Source organism: Cryptomeria japonica, chromosome 10, assembly GCF_030272615.1.
Source record: "Cryptomeria japonica chromosome 10, Sugi_1.0, whole genome shotgun sequence".
NCBI lineage: Eukaryota > Viridiplantae > Streptophyta > Pinopsida > Cupressales > Cupressaceae > Cryptomeria > Cryptomeria japonica.
In genome coordinates, this window is record NC_081414.1 from 282,899,916 (window position 1) to 282,914,863 (window position 14,948).

Consider the following 14,948-nt stretch of genomic DNA (forward strand, 5'->3'; position numbering starts at 1 on the left):
GAGAGATTGAATGAAATCTGATTGTGTCAAACAATAGTCTTGAAAACGGATCTGGGTGTCAAATTTCAAGATAGCTATTAATTTTATCTTACAATACTAATAACGCTTATTATTTTTAATAACTGCATGCATGTATTCTGGGCATTCTATAAATACACCTGGACAGAGCTCGCAGTAAGAAATTTTTGAAATTACGGTATATGGGTAGTCTAAAAATGGAAAAGCCAGATAAAGTTTAACAGTGTCGGGATTATAATGGCGTACCTGTAAAATGAAAATACGAGTGGTATGTAAATGCTTATCCCGCTCTTGGACACCGGGCGTTTTGCGCAGAAGCAGCGATTTTTAACCAGCCCACAGATTAAGAGAGTAATGGTTTATGACCATATAAAGCGCCTGCTTTCATGCCCAAACAGATTTGACATGTCTAGGGCTTTTCAATGTCCTCCATGCGGGGAAAAGAGCCCGTGGTACTGATATCACATGTTCATGTTCATGATCATGTTAGTATTATTTTTTCAACCAGTGAATAAGTAAATTATGCCATTTTTATTAAATTGTACACGTAATACATTATTAATATATACGTTGGAGCGAGCGAGCGAGTGAGTTTTCGGGAGCAAGCGAGCAGGACTAGTGTTCACCATGCAGTTGAACAGGCGTTGGGGAGATGAGGCGGTGGCTGATCAGCTTCCCTTCAAAGATCCCTTCGGCTTTCAGGCAGGACATGTCTCGCAATGGGTCTTTCATGGTGGCAAATGGGTTGATGTTATGGTTTCGCCTGGTCGCTTAACAGAGGACAAAACATCCCAACATGATTTTCCTACTTCTGCATATTTCAAAGGGTTTTTTCGTCGGCATCAAAATCAGGATCGTAATTTGCGAAATAAGGGGAACTGGCAAAAGGGCAATCAGAAACGGAATGCTAGGGTTTATGGTAATAAGGCTCGGCTTGGCCTGGCGAGTGTCTCTGCGAATTCGCAGCCAATTTCAAGGGATTCGAGAGGTCAATTGTCGAATGTTGATTTGCCCTCTCAGCCTGCTCCGCTCCCGGTTCCTTTGATTGATGCCTCGGATGCTATTTTGGGGAAAAAGGCTCATGATCTTCGGGCTTTGGCAGTCGTGGTCCAGGTGTGGGGTGGTTCTATTCCTCTGTCAAAACTCCATTATAAACTTCATGCACACTGGTATGGCACTTTGTACTTCCATGTTATCTCTGCAAGTTCATTTATTATTGTGTTCGATTCTGCATCTGCTAGGGATAAGGCTTTGAGTGTTCCATTTTTTTGGCTTGGGAAAAACCTAATTTTTTGTGGAAAGTTGGAAGCCCTTTCTAGCGACTTCTAGGGTTGGCCCAAAACAGGTTCCTATGTGGTTTAAATTTCCTTTATTACCATCTGAATTCGTTGAATCTGATATTTTAACAAAAATTGGGGATTCACTGGGTAAATTTCTGTTGTCCCATTCGGTGTTTGAGGATGGGGTGTTGGTTGTCAAAATTTGTGTTTTAATTTCCCCTAAAATCTCCTTGCCAAAATTCTGCAACATTCGGTCTCCTTTTGGCTTGTGGCGTCAAAACTTAGTCAGGGATTCTAGGGATTTTGGTTGCTCTTTAGTGACTATGGATTCTCCTTTGTTTTTTCATATGAAATCCATTCAATTTGGTTTCGGGGGTACTGAATCCTCTTTTGATGAGAATGTGGAAATTTTTGCCTGGAATAAAGATCATTTTGGTGGTGTTGTTGCTAATCTTCCTTCCCCTTTGAAGAAAACCTTCACTTCTAGGGTTTCTGTAGTGGTTCCTAACTGCTTTGTTCCTTCCTCGAGGATTGGTTTGTCGAATGGTCCCCCTCTGAACAATTATAATGACATTTCAAACATGGGAATGTCTTCAGAGCATGTTGTTGATATGGGAAATAACTTAGGGGATGAGCCACGAATCCTTGAGGTTTTGATAAATAGTGAAAAACTCGTGGGTGTTGATGTTGTTCTAGATGAGCATCTCATTGCCCAGGTGCAAGATATTGTTCACGCTAATAAGGTCTCTCTTAATTCCCCTTTAGCTAATAAGGTAATTTCTTCAATTTCGGTTGATCTGGGTAGTTCGGAGAATGACTTGGCTGCTTTTCCCACTAATAACTCTTTTGAGCTACTCAACATGGATAAGGCTTTGGTGGCTTCAGTGCTTGGGCCATCTCTGGTTCCCACTGTCCCAGATAGGGAGGAGGTTAGGGTAGGTTCCATTCAAGATAAGGCACCCATGGATTCTCCTTTGGTCACTAACGGGCTTCCTTTGGTTCAAACCCCTCTTTCCCCTACCTCACCCTTGTTTACTCCAGGGAAAAGGGGCCGCAAGCCCAAGCATACTAAAACTAAATTAGAGATTGATGTGGGAATTCAAACAACTATTCTTTCTTCTTTGGAGACTTCCAGAAAGAAAAGATAAAAAAAACCCTTTAGTCCACCTCTCACAAGAGCCTTAGCTTCTAAACGAAGTCTGCATAAGGTTTTTTCGACAGATATGGTTTCTCCAGTTTCTTTGGATGTTTCAAGGGGAGTTGTTGCTTCCCCTCACGCCCAATGAGGATTATATCCTGGAATGTTAGGGGCTTAAATGCCCCTAACGAACGACGCTTGATGAAGTCACAATTGGACTTAATGAAGTGTGATATGGTGTTGGTACAAGAAACTAAGTTAAATTTATCATCGGCTGATAGGTTATTTTCTTCTTGGAAAGTATGGAATTTTTGTTCATCTCCCTCCTCTGGTGCTTCAGGTGGGCTGGCAGTCCTTTGGAAAGATTCTAGTGTGCATTTCTCATTAATTGCTTCCTCATCCAATTGGATGCTTGGCCTAGTTAAGAGTAGGCTGTCAAATTTAAAATTCTGGTTATTTAATGTCTATGGTCCATCTGGGGTTCTAGAAAAAATAAATCTTTGGATTTTTTTGGTTTCTCTTGCTGCTCCTTTGCGTAATGTTTTTCTAATTTTGGGGGGAGATTTTAATGCAATTACTAGTTTGGATGAAAAGGTTGGGGGAATCATCCCTAATAAGCATTATATGTCAGACTTTTGCAACTTTATTCACTCTTTGAATTTGGTTGATTGTAAACCTCTTAATGGGTCATTTACATGGACCAACATGTGAAGAGACTTTTGTCAAATTTCAGAAAGGCTGGATCGCTTTTTGGTTTCGGATAATTGGTTCAACTCGAGACATGATTTTGTTTGTGTCCTCAATTCTCCCCTTTACTAGCTCTGATCATTTCCCTATTCAGTTTACTATTTTTGATGATAGGGCTCCTAGAAAGTTACCTTTTAAGTTTGAGCCAATGTGGTTTAGGGACCAATCATTTTTACCTTCATTAAAACAATGGTGGAATTTAGCTCCACTTTTTCCTGGGTCTTGGATGTTTCGGCTTGTTAAGAAAATGGGCTTTTTAAAGTTAAGGATTAAGGATTGGAATGTGATGCATTTTAAGAATATTTTTGGAGAAAAGGCCAGAATTCAGGAAGAAATTGAGCATCTTAATAAGAGCATTGTTGCTTCAGGTATGTCCTCCTTATTGTATGATAAGCTTAAGTTGTTGAATCTCCAGTTGAGTGAGACCTTGGCTAGGGAAGAATCTTATTGGAGGCAGAAGTCTAGGGACCTTTGGCTTTCCGAAGGTGATAGAAATACTAAATTATTTCACTCCTCTTCTAAGCTCAAGAGACTTCGCAATCGAATCTCTTGTATTATTGACTCTAATGGCAATAATCTGATGGATGAGGATGATATTGTTGCCGAAGCTGTTAGGTTATTTAAGTCTCTTCTTACAGCGAAGCCAGTGGTGGTAGATAATGAGTTTGTGAACTCGATCCCCCTTTTAGTATCTCAAGAGGATAATAAGATGCTTATGGCCCCCTTTTCGTTGGCTGAATTGAAAGAGATAGTCTTTTCCATTCATCCAGAAAAGGCACCGGGTCCAGATGGATTTACGGCTTTATTCTTTCAGAGATGTTGGGACTTTATAGGAAACGATGTGTTGTTAGCCTTGGAGGAATCTAGAAGAAATAGGTTGATATTGAGAGAACTTAACACCACTCTTATTGTTGTTATTCCGAAAGTGGATAACCCTACCTCTTTTTCAGACTTTTAACTGATTGCCTTGTGTACCACCTTATATAAAAATTTTACAAAGGCAATTTCGGTTAGGCTTTCTAGGCTCCTTCCTTGGATAATTTCCTTGGAGCAAGGTAGAATTGTGCCTGGTCAGGAGACATCTGAAGGTGCCATTGTAGCTCATGAAATTATGCACTCCATATCTCAGCAAAAGGTCCCAACCATGATTCTTAAACTAGACATGCTTAAAGCTTATGATTGTGTTAATTGGCAGTCCCTTGTGGTGGTTTTGTATCGTTTAGGGTTTTCGCGTTGCTGGGTCAAGTGGGTGTTTTCATGTATATCCTTTGCCCGCTTTTTAGTTTTGATTAATGGTTCTCCCTTAGGGTTCTTTACTTCCTCCCGGGGAATTAGGCAAGGAGATCCCTTGTCTCCTTTTTTGTTTATTCTTTTGGCGGAAGCATTAAGCAGGGCCATCTCTAATGCTACGTCATCTAGTCTATGGTTAGGCATCAGAGTGGATGGCCTCCGTTCTTCACAATCTCATTGCTTGTTTGCTGATGACATGCTTTTGTTTGGGGTGGCCTCTCTAAGGGAAGCTCGAGTTATTAAGAAAATTATCTCTGATTATGCTGCTTTTTCTGGACAAAAAGTTAATAATTAGAAGTCCAAGGTCTTTTTCGTGAATGTCTCCCCTCTTGTTAGGGACAAACTTGCCTGCTTTTGGATTTTTCAAGTTGGGGCTTTTCTATGTATGTACTTGGGCATTCCTTTCTTTTTGGGGTTGGAAAAGGCTTCCTTTTGGGATAAAGTTGTTCATTCGATAACCTCCAGGATTTCCTCCTGGAACCATAAGTGGCTTACAATGGCTGGTAAGATCCTTTTAATCAAATCAGTTTTGAATGTCATTCCTACATATTTGATGTCTATCCTGCAGGCTCCCTCTCAAGTCATTAAGGACATTAAGGTTTCCCTTAGGACCTTCCTTTGGAATGATAACTTAGGAGGTAGAAAGAAGATCCCTCTTCTTGCTTGGGATAAAATTTGTCATCCCAAAGAGTTGGGGGGTGCGGGTATCCATGCCTTAGTCATTCAAAATAAAGCATTGGGGGCAAAATTGATTTGGAAGTTATATGCAGACCCTCTTAGCAAATGGGCTTCTGTCATGCTCGCCAAGTATTTAAGGGGAGCATCCAGAGAAAGGATTTTTACTGCAACATCTCTTCCGAAGGGCTCTGTGTTCTGGAATTTTTTGGTTTCTCGTAGGAAGGTTGTCTTACCACATTTATCTTGGGTTGTCCATAGTGGGAAAAAGGCCCGGTTCTGGGATGAAGTTTGGAATGGGCATCCTGCTCTTTCAGCTATTCGTGACTGGTCCCCTTTCCCTGATATTTTATCGGATCTTTGGGGGCCTCTTATTGTAGATTATTTTAACATTATCTCCTCAAGTCCATGTTTAGTGGCTAAATGGAAGGATATCCCTCCCTTGTCTATTGATAACGATCTTATTTTAGCTTTTGTGGAAGAGCTTCATATAAGACCTCTAGTTTTCCATAATAAGGAGGACTCTTTGGTCTGGGTTAAGAGTGTTGCAAGCTCCTATTCAGTAAAAGATGGGTATAATTCTTTGGTTCAGCCCTCTTTACCCTCTTGTTGGCCTACTAAACTTTTTTGGCATCCTGCTTGTCTTCCAAAGGCAGGGGTGTTTGCTTGGCTGACAGTCCAAGATAAAGTCCTTACTAGGATGCGATTGGATAGGCTTGGGATTACAGCAGTATTTCCTTGTGGTTTTTGTGGTCATTGTATGGAATTGGTGGATCACCTTTTCCTGTTATGTCCTTTTGCTTTTGAATGTTGGTATTGGTTGTTTGATATGCTAGGATGGTCTTCTGCTCTTTGTTTGAATCTACTCTCACAATTCATGACCTGGCCCTTGTTGTTTCCCACTTCGTTCTACTCATCTCTTTAGGTTGTCGCCCCATCTCTGGTGGTTTGGAATCTCTTGCTTGAAAGGAATTCTAGAATCTTCAAACATAAATTTGCTACCTTTACAGACGTAATTGGTAAAATCCAAGCCTCCATTAGTGAAGTGGCACTTTCTTTCATTCATAAAAATTTAGATCACCTCAGGTCTTTTTCTCATTGGGATAATTGGGTCACTTGGAGATGGTATTCTCTTCATCGGATGCCTTCTCATGGGGCTATATCAGATGGACTCTCTTCGCTTTTTAAGCGCAAGATGGCTAAATGGAGTCCTCCTCCTTTTCCTTCATTCAAACTTCAGTTTGACGGGGCTTCTAAGGGTAATCCAGGGAGATCTAGTGTTGGTGTAATTATTTTTTATCATTCTTCAAAGATCATCAAAGCAGTGGGAAAATATATTGGTCAAGGCACTAATATTGTGGCTAAGTTCCAGGCTTTATCCTTTGGAATTGATCTCGCTCTTTCATTAAACATTAAAGATATTGTTATTGAAGGTGACTCAATGCTGGTCTTTCAGGCGGTTATTAGCAAAAAGTGTCTCTCTTGGCACTTGCAGTATTTTTTAGATCACATTCTTCTAAAATTAAGAGGTTTTTCCACTTTCTCTATTTCTCACTGTTTCAGAGAGATCAATGTCTTTGCGGATTTTCTAGCAAACAAGGCTATTGTTGAGGGTGTTGATTATATAGAAGTTTCTCCTTCGGATATTCCTGTTTCTTACATGAAGCTTCTTTCTTAGCAGACCTTCCATTTAGAAACCTCCTTCATTCCCTATACTTGGTGTGGTTGTTCTTTCGTAAGTGCCTATAGGGAAGGTGTTGGTCTTTGGGGCAATATCTTTGAGGTTGACATTTACTGGGAGAATCTCCTCATTAAATAGAGAGTTTTTTGTGGTTTCTACTTTTGGATTGAGCTTCCCTTTATTCGACTATCCTCTCCCATCTCCTTGCTTTGTGTGGTTTTTCACTTCCTTATATGGCTATAGGGGGGATGTTGTCCTGCCTTATGGCAACATCTTTGTTGTAGATATTTTTGGTAGTAGCTTCTCATCAAGTATGGAGGATGGAGGGGCAATTTATGCTCGGCTGGCATTTTTTGGTAGTGAATGGGCTTTGGGTTGGGTTTCATGTTGGTCTATGTGGCTGCATTTTTGGGTATTGTGGATATCTCTGTCGATGGATATCTTCGTTTTCATTTGATGTTTAGGAGATTATTTTGGTTTTGGCCTTTCTTTATATTAACCTTCAACTTTATGATAGATGTTTGGCAAGTTATAAAAGTGAGATCGTCTGGGTTTTTTGGTAATTGTTTTTCTTCATGGTCAGAAGTGGGTCACCTTATGATCGGCTAGCAGTTTTGGTATTGAATGGGCTTTTGGATTGGTATTGTCTTGTCTTATGTGGCTACATTATTGGTTTATGTGGATATCACTATAAATGGATATCTCGGTTTCCATTGGATATCTTGGGGACTGTTTTTTGGTATCGGCCTTTTCATGCTAATCATTAGTTTTCATGGCAGGGGTCTGTTAAGTTATATTGTTTTGATCCTCTACTTTTTTGGTAATCATGTCTCTTTACGGTTGGAAGTGGGTGACTTTGCCATGAGGTTTAGTTTCATAATGCTTGGTATTGGTCCTTCTATTGAATCATTTTGCTTTGTGGGTGTTTTGCTATTTAGGAAGTTGTTTTAATGATTGGGATTGTTGTGAGATATGAGGTAGTTTCATATTTTGATGTGAAGCTTCTTGCTCGACATTTTCTCTTATGATGAAAAGATAATCATGATTTGGTTATCCTGTTCTTTGTTATATTCTAGATGGTGTGTAGATATGGCATTCATTCAATCTTTGTATTTTCTTTCTAACACAAAATGCTCTACATTGTTTGGAGAGTTCTTGGCAAAATCGGTGGTTGGTGGCTTTTTTTGAGCAACTGGAAAGTGCAGTTAATATGGTGGAGCAGATGGCTTCTTATCCTATTGTTGCTATTGTGGTTTTTGCTATGGACTATTCTATGGATGGCTCTCATCCTGATTCCAAAGGGTTTTCATCATCCTTCTCTACTTCTTATATGGATGGGCATATGTTTGCTAACCATTTTTATGCTGGCAAGATTGCTTTTTCTTGGTTCCCTTCTGGCTTTGTGTTTTGTTCTCTTCAGAGCCTTGGATTCATGTGGTGCATAGACAGATTGGTTATTGGGGTGATGGCACTGATTATGTTCAGGCAGTGGTGGCTTCATTTTAGGATGATGTCTTCTTCACTGGTTCTCACAAGCTTCTCACAAGCTTCCTTTATATCTAATGCAGTTGGCTATGTAACTGGGGGGTTTTATTTGGGATGCCTATGGGCTTTTGTAATGGGTAGATAGGCTTTTGTTCTCTTGAGCAATACTGAAGGGTTTTCTTACTGGTTCTTTCTCTTCAGTGCTCATTGAACCAGACACCATGTAAAAAAAATATAAAGATTTAATATAATTTCAGTGGTTCATCCACTTTTATCAAAAAAAATAAAAAAATAGAGTATTGGAAATCGAAATGGATCATTTTATAGTTCACAATGTTAGGAGATCTGTTTTTGAATACGTAGATGACTTATAGTAATATGGAACTACGAGAAGATGGCTTATGGTAACATGGGACTACCCTACACTCCATGGAGGAGGCACCTAACTGGGTCTATTTAAGAGAATGATTTAATATAATCTTATATTAATGTCCTATTTATCTCAATGTGTTAAATTAAGATGTATATTAGGATTCAATTTTGTATGATATAAGGTAGACCTACTAATTTGTATTTCATGAGTAGGGTGTGTAGGAACCCATCTATTGTATGAATAAATGGTCTACTTAGCACTCATTGCATTTAGGTAAAGGTCATAACAATGAATTATCGAGACTTCCTAAATGGTCACCCATCCCAAGAAGTAAAATTTCCAAGAAAAACAAGACCTTGTTTTTACACCAATTAATGTATTCGTTTCTTAATCTCTACAAATGTAGGGATTTCTCCCACATACAAGAAAGTTATTAGAGACTCTTAAGAAACTACTCTACTAAGAAAGTCTTGTTTTTATACCATTTCTAGTGCAATCTATGTAGGGATAAAATGAAAGACAACTTAACATGGCAACCTAAATAATTTTGTGATACGATTGAAATACCAAATTAAAGTAGCAACAAGCCTACACTGGTAGTAGAGTTGGCTTGGGCCATGGGTTCGCTCCCCATTGGTCTCGAGTTTGACTCTGAGGCCTGGACTCACTCGATGCACCTGGCTTGCGAGCGACTTGGTACATCCCCTATGGAATAGTCTCACTTCAGCTCGCCCCTTCCTGAACCCCAACTTGGCAATAAGTAAGTCCAAGGTAAGGCGGGTTGGGCATTGGGCTGGGTTGCGGGGATACCACTAGCGTAACAAAAAAAAAACAATAAATTCACTTGTATTAATTCTATGTATTATCTTTTAATGACAAATAGATATGCAAAGAAAATTTAAATTATCACCATACCAAAATGAAATAGGTGTGGTCTATGACCATAATGGATTACATTTAAACTAATTATTCCTCCTTCTCTCATTAATCTATGGTTCCATTCATTTTACCAATGTCTCCTTGTTTTTAGATGGTTGACATATTCCTCCATTATGCCTTGTCTTTGTCACAATAACATATTTTCCTCTTACACATGATTTAGGGCATATTTTTTTCAAGGATGTCCTACCCATATCTCATTATCTATCCAAGTATATCCCTTGCAACCATTTTTTCTCATCTTCTTAGCCCTATATGTCCTCATGAATTGCTTGGTAATGGTCCCCAATCATTAAGCTCTCACTGTTTAAGACCATTATTAAATGGCATTACTTAAGTTTGAAACTCTAATTTGATTCCAAATAAATGCAACCAAGAACATATGCAAACAACTAAGAACTATTGCACAACACCTAGAATTTGTTGTGCGATAACTAGGAAATTTTTCACAATCAATGAAAATATTTGCATAACAACTAGAAACCTTTTAGTGGATAATGGAAACATATGCATAGACTCACGAGACTTCATTGCATGTTTATTTATTTAAATAAGTGATATAAGATTTATTGTGAACTCAAGTTCTCCTACATCAAAGGTCTAGATTAAGGTCCTTGTCAAGGCCACATATAATTACCCATTATAATAGGTGTAATAGATTGGGGGGAGGTGTACTAGGTAATTGTTATGTGTTTATGATATTTCCAATTGAATTTTTTTGTTTATATTTGTTCCTATTGTGATTGTACATGCTTTTAAAAAAAATTATATCTCGTGGCAGATTATGAATGTTTTTTAATATATGATTCATGATTTGGACTTGTTTTAGACTTATTTTATACAATTAAATTATACATATATATGGAGCCAACTTCAAAATGCAAATAAATCAAACAATCTAGTCATGTGTGTGTATGAAAGATATGTCATGACTAATTAGTATACATGCATGTTTATCTTTGTTGATCAATGGATACTAAATGTTTATATGGAATCCTTAAATGGTAAACAAATCAAAGATCTACACAAATATCCCATAATTAGAATTATATGTAATTAATGAACAAGATGTATCATTGGGTTCTCACTATGTTTATTGTTAGGTTCTTTACCTTTTGAATTGCATTCTTCTAACCAACATGTGACCTCTTAAAATTTACATCCTAATGTATGGTGATGTCTAGCTTCTTATGGCTCAATTGATGTATGATGACTTTCCTTATTCATTCCTTGTCCTTTATAGTTGTATCCAAGTTTATGAATAATTTTATATTTAGGAGTTTAATGCCTTTAAATGATAAGGGAGGAGGAGGAGGTGATTCATCTATAGAAGTGTTACTTTTAGGATCACTTTTTCATATTCATACCTTTTTTGCATAATTGCATATCTCAAGTGTTTTTCCATAAATACATGGATCCATATAAAGATATGGAATATTGAAAGATTTATTATTAACAGTGTAGATATTAAAAAATGGTCAACACTTGTGTCTCCTATTTTTAACATGTTTTCTCATCATGTGCTCGGTCTTTACTATTCATCAATCCTATCTCATTTCTTGTCTCCTTCAATTTAATGATTTCTTGTCCCATTAATATCATTATGTCCCCATTTCGATCCTATGATATCAATTTGTCTCGGAACCTATCCCATTGATATCATTTTGTTCCCATTTTGATTCTATGATATCATTTTGTCCCAAAACCTGTCCTGATGATATCATTTTGTCCCAAATCATTTTCTAATAACATCAATTTGTCCCCATTTCATGTCCCATGACATCATTTCGATCCCATTTCATGTCCCATGACATCATTTTGATCCCATTTCCTATCATTTGATTCATTTTGACTAATTATTCCCAATTCTTCCCAATTTCACCTAGTTTGATTCAATTTGACCAAATATTTATCCCTTGACATCAATTTGACTTGATTCCCTCCTAGGTTAAAATAATTATATAATTAATTAAGCCTCTTTCATACTAACACTTCTTCTGAGAAATAAACAATTTTTCCTTTATTTATCAATTAAATAAATTTATTTTATTTAATTGCCTAATTGATGAATATGAGGAAGAAATAAATAATTTATATTTATTAAGTTATCGTATTTATTATCTTCTCGAGTGGAGATAATTAATAAATTTTATTTATTAATTTATCGTATTTATCTTCTTTTTATGTGGAGATAATTAATAAATTTTATTTATTAATTCCTCCATTTATCCTCATGTGGAGATAATTAATGAATTTTATTTATTAATTCTCCTTATTATCTTTTTCTCTTGATATGCTTGATCTCTCTGGATTTCTTCCATTTTAGCTCATCTTCTAAATGGCAACTTTGAGTTGCATTCGATCATGTCCGTTCAACTTCCTAAAAATCAATTCAATCTTGGTTGTTCAATAAAATCCGGATTTCTATAAATTGAGGCCTCATTCTTCATTCAAGAAAATTTAATTTTCTAGTATTCAAGCTATTATTTTGTCTAAATAATCTTAGAATCATGATTTTTAGTATTCTCGCTATCATGCTCCTTGCTTTCATGTGTGGTAAAGATTGACAGATGAAATGAATTGCTAATATCAAGGGTGGGAAGAAATGTATGAGAATTAATGTTAGGACAATTGTAATTAATGACTAAGGATATATCTATGTGCCAATGTAAATAAGAGAAAGATTAAATGAATGAGAATTGAGTATAAATAAAGAGAGATAATATATTAAAAAATTAGTCTAACTTCACACAAAAATGTATTACTTAATAGTAATTTTAAACTAAATAAAAATAGACATAAATATATAAATTTCACCATTACAATTCTTTAATTGTATGTACTTTACTTATATACTTTAATAATTTATTTTAACATGATTTTTTAAATTATTGAACATGGTTATTGTTAAATACTTTATACAATTATCAATTTGACTATTCTCATTTCCAGGCCCCCCCCCCAAAAATAACTTTTATCTACAAACAGGCTAACACACTATTATTATTAAATTATTGTCCATATGTTGTTTATATCAAAATAAATATATATTTAAAATATGTGTCTTTATCACTCTTACTCTCATTTTATTGATGTTTTCACAATTATCTAATATAGTACTACTATTAACAATATTAATTTAACTTATACTTATTATCATTTGTGCTTTTATTAACATTTATGACATGAAATAATATAATGGTTTACTTGCTAAGGAAAGATGTGGGTATGATAAAAAGTGTCACATCCTTGTATCTTAGCTTATAATGCTATCATATGTGCACCAATCCAACTTTTGAAAACAAGAAATAAAAAGTGTGCATATAATGAAAAGGGTCCCATCTTTAACGAAATTCAAATTTATAGTTACAGCTATGATTTCATAATAAAGTTAGAAGAAAGAATTAGTTCTTTGACCAACCCTATGTATGTGTCATGCCACTTTTTTACAAAGCCAATCATCCTCCTCTAACTCTAATCACCACATAACACTTGATACCTTTGTAATATGGTACTACTATTAACAATATTTATTTTATATTCATTATCATTTGTAGATTCATTACCATTTATAACATAGAATAATATAATATTTTGCCCACTAAGGAAAGATGTGGGTGCTACGAAAAGTGTCTCATCCTTGTATCTTAGCTTATAATGGTACCATATGTACATTTGTCCAGCATTTATAACAAGAAATAATATAGTGATTTATTGGTGAAGAGAAAGTGCGCATATAATGAAAAGTGTCCCATCCTTTATGAAATTCACATTTAGAAGAAAAAATTGGTTCTTTTAACTCTCTATATTTGCCATGCCACTTTCTTACAAAACCAATCATCTTCCTCTAACTCTAATCACCACACAACACTTGTTATCTTTGTAATTATTTTCAACATTATAATGCATTCTCCTTCAAAATGTGTAACACTTGTCCCTACAAAAATTTACACAATCATTTTCAAAAATCTTTCTAAAACTAAACATCAAATCTCTACCTACTATCTTCACCTTGTTAAACATTTGAATTCATTTCAGTTAAATCAAAATACATATACAGCTACAGCTAAAAAATAGCACTTGATTTAATCTCTGAAAATGACATTTCATTCAAATTTTCTACAATACATCTTGAATTTGGAGGGTGGTCAAATCAAATACTTAAGCAGTCCCAACACTTGGTAGACATATGGAATATTGATGGATTGCACAAATCCAGGAAAATCTAAACTGCAGATTACTCCATGCCAGTGACGCACCCATTCTTGAGGCGACTGTCGAATCGATTTTGTACAGAAAACCTTTACAAATTTCAAAAGAACTTTCGAGTACAGACAACTATTTAATCTTTCATCACTGTGGAAAACTTTTTCACTCTGAAATGGTATTGATAGCTGTCGAGGATCGAATTGGAAAGAAGGCCAAAACATGAGTGTACTTGAAATCTGCAGAAAAGTGGATTGAACGCTGTGAATTGACAGAAACCTGGGAATTGCACATGGCTTGTTGACTAGTTGCAGAGATTCCGTAAGAGACGTACTGTATATGATAGTGAGCTCGTAATTGACCCAAAGAAGAAATTATTTCATTTATGAATTATTTTGTATCTGTGGTACAACTGGGTACGCATCTCTGAATTCATGAGCTAAGCTGTGGGGACCTTCCCTGCCAAATATGGCACGTAGTGCTGGGCAGGGCCATAATTTGAGTGCGGGGACAGCTATTCTTCACACTTCCCATTCAACTGTTAAGAATAGTTTACTACCTATGGTCAAATTTTGATTATTATTTTAGGGTAACAGGACTGGCTCCAAAACAGTCAAATCCACATCGTGTTATTGATCATTTGGAAAATCTCAGTCGTAGCTTGCAAAATCAACGGTGTATAACTTGTGACTAACTTTCAGGTTATGTACTGTCCGTGTAAATGTATTGTGTTTTAACTTGCGACTAACTTTCAGATTATGTACTGTCCGTGTAAACGTATTGTGTTTTTAGAGTCAGAATAGCTGTGTAAATATCATATCTATGAAATACAATTGTTTCCATTAAAAAAATATATTTATTCTTAGCATCATCAAATTGATGTACATAAGGCTCACTTCTTTTAAATGCTCACTGGAAGTTTAAGGTGTGTTCACTTGATTGGTTTTTTTGTTTCATAGAGGTTGGTGACAATAGACGAAAGACGGAAGAGCCCATAGCATCTGTCTATTGCTCCTTAGATCACGTTTTGACAGGAGAAAAAATAGACCAAAGATACAACTCAACTAAGGATGCAATTTCATCTAAAGACTTGCACTTAATAAATAAATGTGTGTA

General features: G+C 36.2%; 3 protein-coding genes across 5 annotated transcripts in view; 2 read left to right on the top strand and 1 right to left on the bottom strand.

The window, feature by feature from the left end:
- LOC131053795 (transcription factor CAULIFLOWER) overlaps positions 1–707 on the bottom strand; it is a 65,992-nt gene extending 65,285 nt beyond the window's left edge. For all 3 annotated transcript variants that reach the window (XM_057988439.2, XM_057988438.2, XM_057988437.2), the window contains exons 1-2: positions 588–707; positions 265–473 (exon numbers count right to left, since the gene is read on the bottom strand). The gene's annotated coding sequence lies outside the window, so the exon portion shown is untranslated. The remainder of the gene's footprint in view (positions 1–264; positions 474–587) is intronic.
- A 2,723-nt stretch (positions 708–3,430) lies between these two features.
- LOC131858903 (uncharacterized) lies at positions 3,431–6,008 on the top strand. The gene is made up of 5 exons (XM_059212382.1): positions 3,431–4,108; positions 4,259–4,428; positions 4,576–4,756; positions 5,042–5,878; positions 5,985–6,008. Exons 1-5 carry the CDS (start codon positions 3,431–3,433, stop codon positions 6,006–6,008), a joined length of 1,890 nt encoding a protein of 629 aa, XP_059068365.1.
- A 281-nt stretch (positions 6,009–6,289) lies between these two features.
- LOC131053798 (uncharacterized) lies at positions 6,290–6,826 on the top strand. Its single transcript, XM_057988446.2, has one exon. It carries the CDS (start codon positions 6,290–6,292, stop codon positions 6,824–6,826), a length of 537 nt encoding a protein of 178 aa, XP_057844429.2.
- The last annotated feature ends 8,122 nt before the right edge of the window (positions 6,827–14,948 follow it).

What these genes read in the sequence shown, in the direction of transcription:
- LOC131858903 (XM_059212382.1), top strand. Translation starts at nt 3,431, where the DNA reads ATGGGCTTTTTAAAGTTAAGGATTAAGGATTGGAATGTGATGCATTTT. An exon ending in TTTTCGCGTTGCTGGGTCAA is followed by an intron (nt 4,429 to 4,575) that starts GTGGGTGTTTTC and finishes AGCATTAAGCAG; the next exon opens with GGCCATCTCTAATGCTACGT. An exon ending in CTGCTTTTTCTGGACAAAAA is followed by an intron (nt 4,757 to 5,041) that starts GTTAATAATTAG and finishes TCTATCCTGCAG; the next exon opens with GCTCCCTCTCAAGTCATTAA.
- LOC131053798 (XM_057988446.2), top strand. Translation starts at nt 6,290, where the DNA reads ATGCCTTCTCATGGGGCTATATCAGATGGACTCTCTTCGCTTTTTAAG.